This window comes from Lytechinus pictus, chromosome 2, assembly GCF_037042905.1.
Source record: "Lytechinus pictus isolate F3 Inbred chromosome 2, Lp3.0, whole genome shotgun sequence".
NCBI lineage: Eukaryota > Metazoa > Echinodermata > Echinoidea > Temnopleuroida > Toxopneustidae > Lytechinus > Lytechinus pictus.
Genome location: NC_087246.1, coordinates 62,737,187 through 62,750,427, shown reverse-complemented (window position 1 = coordinate 62,750,427; position 13,241 = coordinate 62,737,187). Strand labels below are relative to the sequence as shown.

Here is a 13,241-nt window from a genome sequence, read left to right as displayed (position 1 = left end):
TATAAGATACAGAATGGATCAAGAATAAAAATAAGGGCTGCAGTGATCAAGGAAAAAAAATGTCTACTGAAATGATGCATGACAGGCAATAATTTTCCTGGTATCGCATCGCAATTTGCTCCACACTTTTTAAAGACTGCTACGCATAAATTCTTTCGTAAAGCATATTTTTACATATAGGACTGTACATTACTTAGTTGAGAGCTAAATTATGACCAAAATGCTATTCGAATATGTAAGCAAAATTATTCCCTGCATGATATAACAATTACTTTTATTTGGTTGTCTCATCTTTCTTTCTTAAAAAAAAATGATTGACAGTCTATGATCACTAAAAACAATTTTTAAATCTCATTTTGGGACATGATAAATGTCTTTGTGTTATTATATTATAATTAATGCATTAATGCTCATAAGTAATTTATTGAAGTTGATGAAACCATTAAAAGTGCTTTATGAATATATTTTATGATTTTTTTATATTTATAATTCATTTATTCATTTTTATTTTTATTTATTTATTTATTTAAGTTGATAAAACAAATAAAAATTACTTATGATCTTTTTCAATTTTGTGTATTTATTTATTCATTTTTTTATTTACTATTACATGTATTTTTTATTTAGTTATTATTGTATTTACTGTATAGTTTCTGTTATGTTTTTGGAGATAAAGGAATCGATAATAAGGCAAGAGTGATCGATATATATATCATCAGTAAGTTATATTTTATTATGCAATCGGAATTGAGCGCCCATGCAGAGTGTGCTAAGGTAAGTGGTAAACTTCTATTTCGCACTTCTTTAGATGAACCAAGAAACCTGCAATAAAACACAGAAATCAAGTACCGGTAAGTGATATATGGAAATCAATAAATCAATAATGTTAAATCTCAATATGAATATAAAAAAAAAAACTGAAATACTCCTACTTGCCTCAATAAAAGTAGCGAGACAACAGACATGCATTGTGGTTATATCCTCCAAAATATATTCCCTACATGAATTACTCCATGAAATAAGTTCATATACTGGCAGAGAGAAATTATACCAATGTGATAATAAGTAATAATAACACAAATGATATAGGCCCATATGAAAGAAGATGCCAATGATGGTGATGATATTGATAACATTGATAATAGTAAATATTATTTTAAGAATGACAATAATGAAAATGACAATAGATATAAAAATATGATAATGAATCAATAACAATATTAATAATTTTATAAGTCATAGAAGAATAGTAATTGAGAGGAATACATAAAAAAGCTATTGCAAATAAATGTATCCATTCTCATTTTTCTAAATAAACAAATTAGAAAATCTATATGCACAAAACTCAAAATAAAAGTAAGTGATATGACTGAAATTATTCTAAAATTGAAATATAAATTAAATGTAGCAGAAACTCATTCAAACAATGAAATTTATGATTTAATGTATAAATAGTTGAAGAAATTAAAAAATAACTACATGGAAATAGATAAAGAGGTGAATTAAGTCAATAAACAATGAATTAACAACAAACCAATCATTTAATTATCACAGAGCGAGGGGGATATGATCGCGCGATCATCAACAGGCAAATTGTATTGCGCCATCTGGTGTTCGAATTCTGGCATGAGGTGTACGAATTCTGGCAGGCTCGAAGCCTTCGGCGATCGCCGCGCCACCCGAAACTTTCCCCAGAAAATCCAAATCGGACGGCACCTATGGAAAGCTTAGAATTTCGGCTACATCGCAAGCCCAAGAATGTAAGCCAGAAACACCGTAAATACATTTTATGCGACCTTTATTGAAAAGGTGTACGAGTTCTGGCGGTTATACGGTATGTCTGCTGTAGACAAAATGGAAACTCCAGTGAAAGTAAGCACTTTTTTTATTCACTCATATCATTGATGTTTATAATTTTGATCATTCCAAGTCGATGAAATATTTGCAAAAATATCTGTGTATTAATTTGAATCACGATTGGTACCGTAATTGTGAGACCCACGATGTTTTGAAAGACGTTTAATTCGTTCTGTTTTGTGTCGCAAGCGCTCGCGGTTGTCAGCGTCTTTGCCATGTCTATTGCCGCCGGAGCTTCGGCATGGTAATGTGACTCTGCGGGTTGCACTTGTGGCTCGAGCAGCTAGCAGCTACTGCTTCATGCTTCGGCACATTTGGAAAGATTTTATCTGTCAGTTGATTGTATTGGCCATTGTATTTCTATTGCTATGATCATATATTCTGATTTATGACTTATGTCATAAAATTTGAGTTTATACTAATTTGAATAAAAAGATTATTTAAGAATCAGACAAGCATATAATATAAATGAAGCTGAAAATTTGTATCCAATTCCAAATACAATTTTTTTTTGACATTTCATTTCAGATTTTATAGGTGACGATATGACATCACTCACATTATTTTTTTTTTTTGGGGGGGTATTTTATTCTATGAGAGAATAATCATTTAAAAATACTACTCTTGTTTTTTTTTCTTTATTGTTGGAAACAAAGTTTGATTCATCCCTGAATACTAAGTCTGACTAAAGTCCCGAAGAGTAAAGGGAGCTCCGGCCCGCGAAGTGGGCCTGGGCCCGGGATTTTGTGTCCGGGATTGTGTGTCCTGGGCCTGGGATTTGTGTGTCACGATAGACATTCATCCATATAATCGTAGTAAGTGCATAATTTCTGTTTCCACATTTTATTAAGATTACTATTGAGACCCCAATCTACCCCAGTGACAAACATTTCCTATTCAATTTTTTCTACAGAGAGGGTGCAATATATCACTAAATGCAGAGGAATCCAGCAACTGTTTGGAATTTTAGAGTTATATTCAGTATTCACTTTAATTTTGTATTTTCCTATAATAATAGGAACATATTTTAGAAATTTCGGCACAGGAAATATTATTTCTTTGCATGATAAATCAAGTGCGTAGCTTTAGGACCCCTTCTCCATTCGAAAAACAAGGCGGGATTTTCGTATTTAGTGAGTTTTTCTTGGTTAAGGATCTCTATAATATTGACCACAAATAAGTGAAAGATTATTTGTCCAAATATTAAGATGAGCAAAGTTTTTATCATTTGTAAACAAAGTGCGTAACTTTAGGTCCCCCCATCATACAGTTTTGAGCTAGATGGTCAAATTGCATTTTATATTTTTCCATTATATTATTTAAAACCATTAGCCTATTCTTATTTTGCCACAGGAGTCAAATGAGCAAAGCACAGATTGAAGATGTTGAATGAATTGAGTATCAGAGGGACGCAATACATCTTGACCTCACTGTCATACAGAGTGATACAGAGGTGCACATTATGCAGTACGAGGCCTTCAGTGGATAAATGGCAGAGTCCATATCGACAATTCACCCCTACTAGGCCATATTGTGTGAGGCAGGTAATTTATCCAAACCTGGTAGTAAAATGAAATCTGAGGTTCAAGCAGAAATATGAGAAAAAGCAGGTTGCTGAACAAAATTATGAATAATCATGTAGAAGTCCAACGGATATAGTACTTGAATATTATAAAAAAAGATCACCAAGTCTGTGCTCATCTTGAATTGGCAATATACATTAATAGTTAGTTGATTCTAAAAAGGGAAGGGATAGGCCTATCAACCCTCAGATGTGTCTTAAAAATTAAAATGTGTATTGATTTTGGGTTACTCTCCAATTCCTGTTTCTTCAGGTTGTAGTAAAAAAAACATTGTATAAAATATTTTGATTGGTTCTCAGAAAGGAAAAAAATTGGTGAAAAATTTGTAAAATTATTGCATTATAATATTTTTTTGTGAATTTACAAATTACTATAAAATTGCATCGCTGGGACTATGAATATACATTGAGAAAAAGAAATCATCCTAATTGTTTGTCTTGTATTTGATTTACACAATACTTATTTTCCATCTTTCACAACTTTTCCATCTTTCACATCTATTTGGGATGTATTTACATGCTTTCACTATACCTTTATTAGATTTCATTTTATTTTGAGCACCGGAGTGGAAAGGACAGGCAGGAATAAATATTCAAATTTTTGTCTGATCATAAATTTTAAATAGAATTGAACATTAGGTCCAAAATTTCATATTGAAGCAACCCCTTTTTCCATCTTATTGCTGGAAAAATGTATGAATAACAAGACAAATCTCTTTATGATATACCTTAAAATATAACACCCAGGCTTGTTATTCTAAGGCCATGGTCATGGGTGCCCTCTTGACTGGCCTTGATTCCTCTCTCATTGGCCTTTTTTCATTCCACATTTGTGTGATCATACAAAAATGTGGAAATTGGCCTTGCCCTGAAATTATTTCAAATTTTTAAAGTCTGTAACACTAATTTGTGTTTGCCTCTGTGGTGGTTCTCATCAAATCTTGGTCAGCAACCGGATGAGGGTGTCTTGTCTCGAATCATGGACATAGATGTAGACCTAATTGTGATTTTAGCTCAACTTTTTTTACCTCTTTGCATTTGATAGTGTTGAAGTTTTCTCATGTGATTTTTAGCTTTTTATCTAGCTCTTTAAATATATTTGTAGTAAAGAAAATAATGCTTCTGTTATCATTTTCCATTAATGATCCTTTACGATAGAAGTTTCCAGATCAGAATGTGATCTGTCATCGATGGTTCTCTACTACTACGAGGGGCACTCAACAGAGAAAAGCTGTGACAGAGAGAAAGACAGGCTCAGATGGACAACAATTAACTTTAGGAAAGAGAGGTAAATACCCATTCTTGACAACTTCACGTGTTCATGGGAATCTCAATTTCTCAAAATTGTGATTATATCCTTTTTTATAAATTAATTTGTGTCCTAATGTTAAACAATTTGTTTTGCTAAATCAAATGATGATGACGACGACGACAACGATGCCGCTGCTGCTGCTGATGGTCACATGGTGGTGGAACACATTTTATGAAACAAGACCTGAGCGCCATTTTACAAAGCTGTTTCTAAGTTATGCAGACTTAACATATTTTTTATGGCCTTTTCTTGTGCGGCAATCACTTTGATTCGTATCAACTATTAATACTGAAAGTTGATATTTGTAGGTTATTATTGCTTGTCTTTTTTTGCATTGAAAGCATCTGAAAGCTAAATTCATAATTTGTTAATATTTGATTAGGAACACAGAAAATTCATTCTCACTAAGAAAAAAAGGAATATTGGTATCACATTTAGCACAAGACTAGGTTACCAGTCGATCAATATATATTGTGTGTACTAGAACTTACGAACAGCTTTTTGAAACTTGCTTTTTCTGTTGACTGAATGCATTCTAGAACAAGTTCTGTTGCAAAACTCTTGGGCCAAAATTTGATGTCAATCTTTGATAATATGATGTATGTTGTGGATTATTTTTGGTTTAAGTTTTAAATGGCATTGTACCACCAATTTATCATCAGTCAAATTTTTTTACCTCTTCCTTCATTCACTGTATATGTTAGTTATTCATAAGATACGGTAATTTGCATTCAAGCACATTTTGGTTTAGATTTTGTACAAATTTTGCCCAGATATCTTTTTTTATTAACGAAAATCACATTGATATGATTGGACAAATATTTATTAAAATATGGTAAATTTTAACAATTTAGAATTGCCTTATAATTGTATGTAAAATTTCTCCTCCAACTCATTTTTTTTTTTCAGTTGCACAGACATCCAAGGATGCATCTTATGCAGGTATCATTGTCTTGGGTGTTGGAATCACAGGTAAATTTAATTCACAGGGCAAGTCCATCCCAGCAATATATTCACCATATATTTGAAGATACATTTTGATGGGAAAATGTCTATTTCAAATTTTGAATGGACTTCATGGATTTTACAGTGTAGACATCGTGGAAAGACACACATTTTTAAATCATCTGATAGATAACTGATTCCCAAAATTACCCTCGTGACTTTTAAAAAGTAATAGATATGCCTTAATGTAATTTTCACATAGAATTTGGTCAATAAGTTTAAGCATATATACAATACATTTTTGTTAAAAAGTCATGGTACCGGTATTTTGAAAAAGGGAGGAGTGACTTAATTTGTGTGTTTGTATCTAATTTAGAGTTGAGAAGTTATACAGTGTTAATACTTGATTTCTTTATCCGGGATGCCATTTTCCAGACTAAAGTCTGAATTCAGACTTTTCCAATATATTTCTAGCCATTTTCATGGAGAAAATGGTAATTCTAGATGATTTTCTGACTTTGTTTGATCCTCAAGAGCATTCCTGTCTTTATTCAGTCATTGACATTGTTTTTGTTTTATTTTTCTGTGACAGGGCTAATGTTTTACACATTGGGGAAAGAGCTCTTCTCATCAGATAGTCCTAATGGTATTTACACAAAGGCCTATAAATCGTGTAAAAATAATGTAGAGGTATGTATACTAATGGACTTCAGAAAAGAAAACAAAATGGCATTGAAATAAATAGTAGTGTACGTGTAGTGGTCGGATGAAAATAAAAATCAAGACAAAAGTATTTTACAGGAAATTTGTAATTTGATATAGAATCATATTGGCATGCAAAATTTCATATGCACTAGTTAGCAAATATATGACATCACAATTCCTTGATGCATGTATTCAAATAGCACATGAGCAAAATGTAAACAAACAGAGTGAAACAGAGGTGTAGAATTGTTTTAGGGCAGAAGTATTAAGTCTGTATGACACTTGATTGTACCTTCAGTTTTTCATGGTCTAAGGCGCAGTCTAAAGCTCTACACTATAATACAGTTTTGAATCCTGCTATTGATAGCTAACATTGATTTTAGAAATACATGTATAAAATAACCAGCTTTTTTAGTGCTTGATACAGAAATAGTTGAAATGTCATTCCGAGTTTGATGGCCCAATGTCTGTTAACAAAAGAAGTGAGAAATATATTTCCAAGTGAAGAATGCGGTAGTCCTAGGGTGAAACTCTCTTCTGAGTGCAGTTATTAATAATGAGGTTTCTTTCATTCTTGCTCAAGTCTATTTTCCGAAGTTGCTTATTGTTGCTAATTAAGAAAGCATCTTTGGCCCATTTCATCATAAAACTTGTTAAATAACAAATTTGCAATAACAGATTGAGGCAACTGAAACAAATGAATTTTATTGGTTGATATTAAAATCGATTAGAAATTGTGCATTTGTTATAATAAGTCTGCATGAAACATTCTCCTATAAAAGAAACAGCAGTTGAGTATTCCTTGGATGTACATATAAGTGCATGAATTTATTATTGGCTACTATCAATGAAGTCTAGACCAGTGGTTACACAATGGAATCAAGTTGAACATAATAAAAGCATTGAATTGTGGATCACCTCTCCTATGTAGGATGAAAAAGAAAAGATCAAAGTTATTTGATGATAAAAAGTACAGCTACTAACTAATGTGTAAAGTAGCAATGCTGGGATAAAGGCCTAAATATTTTTTTGTCATAAAACCTATACTTAAAAGGCAAAGTAATAGAGTTAAGTATGTTTGTTTATATAATAAGATTCTTGTTGTAATAATTGTGCTTTGTCAGAAATTAATTGTAAGACAAATTATAATATGAATAAATTATTATCTTAATAATAAACAAATATATCAGGCTTTGAGAAAGTATAGTGGAATTATTTATCCGAGGTTGGTCTGGCAATTACTATTTTTCCCGAGGGGCGAAGCCCCGAGGGAAATATAGTAGTTTTGCCAGTCCAACCGATGATTAATAATTCCCACTATGCTTTCGAATGAAACGCCTGGTATATTTGTTTTTATATCCTACTTTTGATAATTTACAACCAAAATCTATGTGTTGAGCTTGCAAAGTCCGGTTACTTGAGTTGAATTACCTACTTTTCTCCGAGCCACCGCGCTCAGCGCAACGCAAGATCATTAGTGCCTGCGCCGACGCATCGCTGGACTTGCCCGGGAGAGAGAGCGCGCTGGCCGGTGCGCCCGAGAGTTTAGCTAGATATCCAGTTTTGCGAAATAATGACGTCAGACCTCGATATATCCAAAAATATATCGAGGTCTGACGTCACGCAACATCATAGTTGAAATATATTCAGTCACATGATGCTACTTGAACCAATCACTATACAGGATTTACTCTGTGTAGGATATAATAATATATATGCATACAATGACTAGAATAGCCAGGTGTGATGGCTCTTTAATAAATACTGGGATATAAATGATTCTAATCTTTACTTGACTATTTTTTTCCACATTAGGGACTAGTTCTTTCATTTCAAGTGCTACTTTTATTTGTGCAACCAGCTACATTGTAACGCAACTATTATTCTGCATTATGTAGAATTTTGAATTTTGAGATATTCTTGAATATTGTTTATGGTAGATATTGGAGATCTTGGGGTGAATCTAAAAAAGATGGTCACCCCAAAGCTTTTTATTTTATGGGAAATGTTGGGGGAAATTTAGGGGCAATTAGGGTCATCGTGAGGGCAAAAAACACCCTTGTGTATTTCCTAAATTGTTGCTTTGTCCCACATGTACACTTTCCGGTTCTATATCTTAACAGATTCAAGATGCACTGGGAACACCCATCAAAGGGTATGGAGAAATGACTAGGAGGAAACGTAGACGGCATGTAAGGTGAGATTCAAATCACCCTCTGAATATCATTCTTAGACCAGGGCCCCATCTTAGAAAGGGTTACGATTGATCCAATCAATCTCAACTGTGTGGAAATCCATCCATACCATAATTTTTCTGCAGGAAATTTGCACAATCTCCTTAGTTAACAATGAGAATCACACTGAATCTTCAAGAGAATGAGTATGAATGTACATTATATCTAGAAAATATTTTAAACAAATTTGCATTTTAGGTATTGACGTTGCTGGCCGTCCATAGTTGTGATTGATCGGATCAATTGCAACTCTTTGTAAGATGGGGCCCAGAGTCATTATGTTTATTTTATAAATTATTTAACTGCATTTTTAACATCCATTGTCCAGTATTTCTACTCCGTTGAAAACTGCCAAGAAAGAAGACTCCTTTCATTCAGGTCCATTTCTGGAAATTTCAATTGATGTTAGATTATCACTGTTTATACTTTGTACCAGTTACAAAAATCATCATTCTTATAGGCATAAAAATGCATTTATGCAAACAGATAAATCAAGAATAAGTAATAGAAGCAATGATTATGAACTGAATTATTCTTTTGGATTCCTTTTCTCAACTTGAAAAAGAGAGATCGAATTAGTTTCAAAATGGAATCGCAGGGCATCTTGGGTAAAGCAAAAGTTCAAGGACTTAACCAATGACTTCATCTTGGAACTGATTTCTATATCCTTTTTCAAGTCAAGAAAAGGAGCCAACTCTCCACCCAGGTGTTAAATGGGTACCCGGTAGGATGTGAAAGTCAATGTGATTAGATTGGCATTGGTGCACAGATAAACGGTTGGCTGGCCAGGATACTCCCCAGGGAGTTGAGATGATGCACTATATGTGTGGAACAGTGATGTATCCTATGACTGGGGTAATAATAATTAAAATGTAAAGTGCTTAGAAACCAAAGTATGAAATGTAACTTTTATTATTAGTATTATTAATAGCAAAAATAAGCTCATATTCATTGATTTTGGGGTCAAAAACTCAAAGGTCATAGAAGTCATTTTAAACTTTTACAAGTTGGTATGTAATATATTGTAGATCTGGCATTTACGGAGGTATAAGTTTGACTATGTGCAGTCGAGAATCCATCTATTTTTTATTTTATTTGTTTGGCAGCCATCTTGAGTATTCACAGGAGGGTGTTAACTTCATGAGAATGAAATTCTATTTAGAAGGACCAGAGAGGAAAGCTACTGTACACCTAGAGATGAAACAGGTAAATAGTCATATATGGAAATTACCCTTGAAAAAAATGATCAACATAATTCATATTTAGTGCCAATAAAGTTGGGCTTTTGGGGGCATTCATTCCACTTTAATGTATCAACATTCATGTGATTGACTTCAATGGCTGATTGATTCACCCCCCCCCCATCAAAATCTTTCTTCTGTTTTAGGGCTAAATTAAAAACAATCATATATCCAGAATTCTCAAGTGCTTGGCGTTGGGGGTGATTCCATCAAGTAGTACATCTTACCCTTATACTGCTGTCCACTCACTGACATAAGGAAGCAACTCCGTGAAATGTGTTTCTTAGTAAATGAGGAAAATTTTTAATTGTTTTATGTGTAAGTATATACAGTTACTTGCTTTTGAAATGTGTATATTTCAGAAATTGGGGGCTACGCGACTCCATTTCCTTCAGCATCATGTAGAGCATACATGAAATGCCCCAGTTCAAGGGAAAAAGTCAATTTTGAAATAAAATTACAGTTGCTTGCTTTTGTCAGCAGTACTGTATACATGTATGTGGAATCTTCCTTTGATCCTTCTGAAATGACCCGTTTTCTTTTTTCTACTCTACGTGAAAAGTTATAATGCTCTTAAGCTAGTGACGTGACAAGTGACAGAAAGGGTTATTCATATATTTTGTATGTTTTTTTTCAATTGCAGAATGAGAGTGGCCGATATGAGTACAGGTATCTGTTTGTTGAACTGGACGGCCATCCCAAACGAACAATCATTCTCGAAGATAACAGATAAGACAAGAGGACAATGGTCAAGTTTGGGAAAGTCCCACCGTACAAAAAATGTTTTTTAAAAATGTGGATGTGCATTAGCATGAAATGTCTTCCAGTTTCTTTTTATAAGACAATCCAGACCTTTTGCATTTTCTACAGGGAAACTCTACAATGCACCAATTTCTTTGAAAATGCAAGTCAAATCACAGTGGAGAGCTGAGAGGCTTTTGTCGAAAATTGGTGGACCGGGACAGCATCGGAATCTCTTGACTCTGGACAACAACATAATTGCAATTATTTGTCTGGTGCAAATCTTCAGATGATCTGCTGTCCCAGTCTACCAATTTCGACAAAAGCCTCTCAGCTCTCCATTGTGATTTTAATCGCATTTTCAAAGGAATCAATGCGTTGTAGATAGTTTCTCTGTAGTAAATGTAAAAACTACCTATTGGCAGTCCTGGGGGAGGTAGCAGGTTGGGCTGCTCAATATTTTTGTACACATGTATGCTTGACCACAGGTTTCAAAACCACTTCACTTCGAATCATTAATTTTTTTTTCATTTGTCAAACTGATACCCATTTCACATATTTTCATATTTCTGTGTTCATTTTACCCTCTTATTGCCCCAAATCAAGGAACACCCTCTACGTGTAGTTCCATTTACTTCCCCTTTTCCCTTCATTTTTTGCCTTTTTTTCCTTCAAAACATATTGTAAACATTTTGATGAGTTTGACACCCTAAATGCACCACTCGCACATCTCATCTTAACCAGGAAAAGTTCCCCCCTTTTTTCTTGGATTTTCTGGTCATGCCTGTGTATAACAACATAGCGAGTAGTAACTCTCTCCCCCATTACATAGCATAACTATTTATGTAGGGTAGAAATGGGACATACAACTGCAGCCATGTTGGCTCAGTCATTTCACCATTGATATTTTCATAGCTAAGAGAGAAATCTAATCTTGGTAAAGAAAAAGTGATTCATGTGATAGCACAAAAGACAAAGATGTGAAGAAATGACCCCCAAAGAAAGACTGTAAATTATTGTCGAGGTTGGAAACATATCAGATCTTATGAAAGTTATGGATGTCAAACAACATTATCACCCTGGCCTAATCCCGTCAGCCTTTCAAAGCACCCAAGCATTTCAAATAATGAATCGTGCCAGGTCCTGTTTACCTCACCTGGGTTGAGTGCAGCACAGTGGATGAAGTTCTTGAACAAAATAATTGTCATGAGTGCTAATATAATGAAACTGCTGAAATCTATGTTAAACCCAAATTAGCAGAGCTGTTTAGGAGATCTATAGTGACAAAATTAGAGGGGGCAGCTCTTGCACTTGCCATGTACCTAAATATCATTAGTTTGCAGTTTGCTTTCCCTTTGGATCAGCAATTAACAATCAAACAAAAAAATATATTTTAGTTATTTCATGTATTAAAGGAACGATGGAGCAAAGTTTCTATTTTCAATGAACACCGATTCTAATTCTATAAAAAAAATTATTCAAATTATATTATGTCTGCTTATACCCCTTTTCTCTATTTTGTTAACATGATAATTCAATACTTTTTTTTGTAATTTCAAATGTGAAAACCATGCACTGATATGTCCATCTTCATCTGATGTAAAATGAAAATGAATTGTGGTGTAACTCAAATTTTTGAAAGAGTGTATACCATTTTATAGCAATCAAATTGTTTTATATTCATAAAAATATTAAGACAATAGACCCATGAAATGCATTTACTCTTTGTGTATTCAGCAGGGAAAGAGTGGAAAGGAGAGGGGGGATGAGACACGAGCGGGAGGGGGTGACACAGAGGTGCAAGAGAGAGAGAAAGGAATAGAGAAGTAAAAGAGGGCAAGAGAAGGAGAGATGAGAAAGTGGTAGCTATTGGATTGTTCCATGTAGTATAAAATTTATTAAAAATGATCTCACATTGACCAAATTCCATGAAAACCTAAATACAAGACAATTTGACACATTCTCACAACTTTTTAGTAAAAATAAGTATTTCACAGATCAATGGTCACAATTCATACAATGCTCGGATGATTCTTAGGGGAGCTTCCTGTAATATATGTGTTTACAGATTGCAGTATAATCAAGAACCAAATTCTTGTTAATTCTTCAATTCACATGCATGGCTCTGTATGACACCCCATTCATGCTTTGCATTACTTTCACCTTTCCTGTTACCTAACAATGTTTTTTTAAGAGGAAGAATTGCAAGAAGAGTGGGGTTGGAAAAATAGGGGAAAGAGATTTTAAAAAGGAGAGAAAAGAGATACCATGCAGATGAGAGATGGAGAAAAGGGAAGCGAGAGATGAGAATGTGGAAGATAAGAGATGCGAAAAATAAAAAGAGGAGGAAAGAATAAAAAACAGTTACAGCCTCTGTTCCACAATGCCGATCTTGCTGCAATTTGGGAAACCTACAGATCATACAGAATCAAGGGGGAAAAACTGAACCTTTTAACAGGAGAGGGGGACAAATATTTTGCAGGAATAAAATTGTTAACTTGACGTCCACATTCTGCTAATACTAGTAGCACATCTGGAAAGATCTGATTGTGCTCTTCCCGCTTTTCCTACAAATAACAAGTGGAACGCCTCTGGCAGTCTCGCCTGCATTACGCAATTTAATA

At 33.9% G+C, this 13,241-nt stretch overlaps 1 protein-coding gene across 2 annotated transcripts; it reads left to right on the top strand.

Annotated features, from left to right (window-relative positions):
• Nucleotides 1–1,612: 1,612 nt before the first annotated feature.
• LOC129269963 (mitochondrial import inner membrane translocase subunit Tim21-like) lies at nucleotides 1,613–12,319 on the top strand. 2 transcript variants are annotated; one of them, XM_064095361.1, is made up of 9 exons: nucleotides 1,613–1,872; nucleotides 2,514–2,672; nucleotides 3,211–3,401; nucleotides 4,598–4,727; nucleotides 5,661–5,723; nucleotides 6,289–6,386; nucleotides 8,525–8,598; nucleotides 9,742–9,841; nucleotides 10,520–12,319. In XM_064095361.1, the coding sequence occupies exons 3-9, from the start codon at nucleotides 3,240–3,242 to the stop codon at nucleotides 10,607–10,609; spliced, it is 717 nt and encodes a 238-aa protein (XP_063951431.1). In that variant the 5' UTR covers nucleotides 1,613–1,872; nucleotides 2,514–2,672; nucleotides 3,211–3,239; the 3' UTR covers nucleotides 10,610–12,319. The 2 variants fall into 2 exon arrangements, with proteins under 2 accessions (XP_063951431.1, XP_054763380.2); XM_054907405.2 differs by lacking the exon at nucleotides 2,514–2,672.
• The last annotated feature ends 922 nt before the right edge of the window (nucleotides 12,320–13,241 follow it).

Excerpts from the sequence above, each read along its gene's own strand:
- LOC129269963 (XM_054907405.2), top strand. The coding sequence starts at position 3,240 with ATGTTGAATGAATTGAGTATCAGAGGGACGCAATACATCTTGACCTCA. Across the intron at positions 3,402-4,597 it reads GGCCATATTGTGTGAGGCAG|AAGTTTCCAGATCAGAATGT; the intron begins GTAATTTATCCA and ends CCTTTACGATAG. Across the intron at positions 4,728-5,660 it reads ATTAACTTTAGGAAAGAGAG|TTGCACAGACATCCAAGGAT; the intron begins GTAAATACCCAT and ends TTTTTTTTTCAG.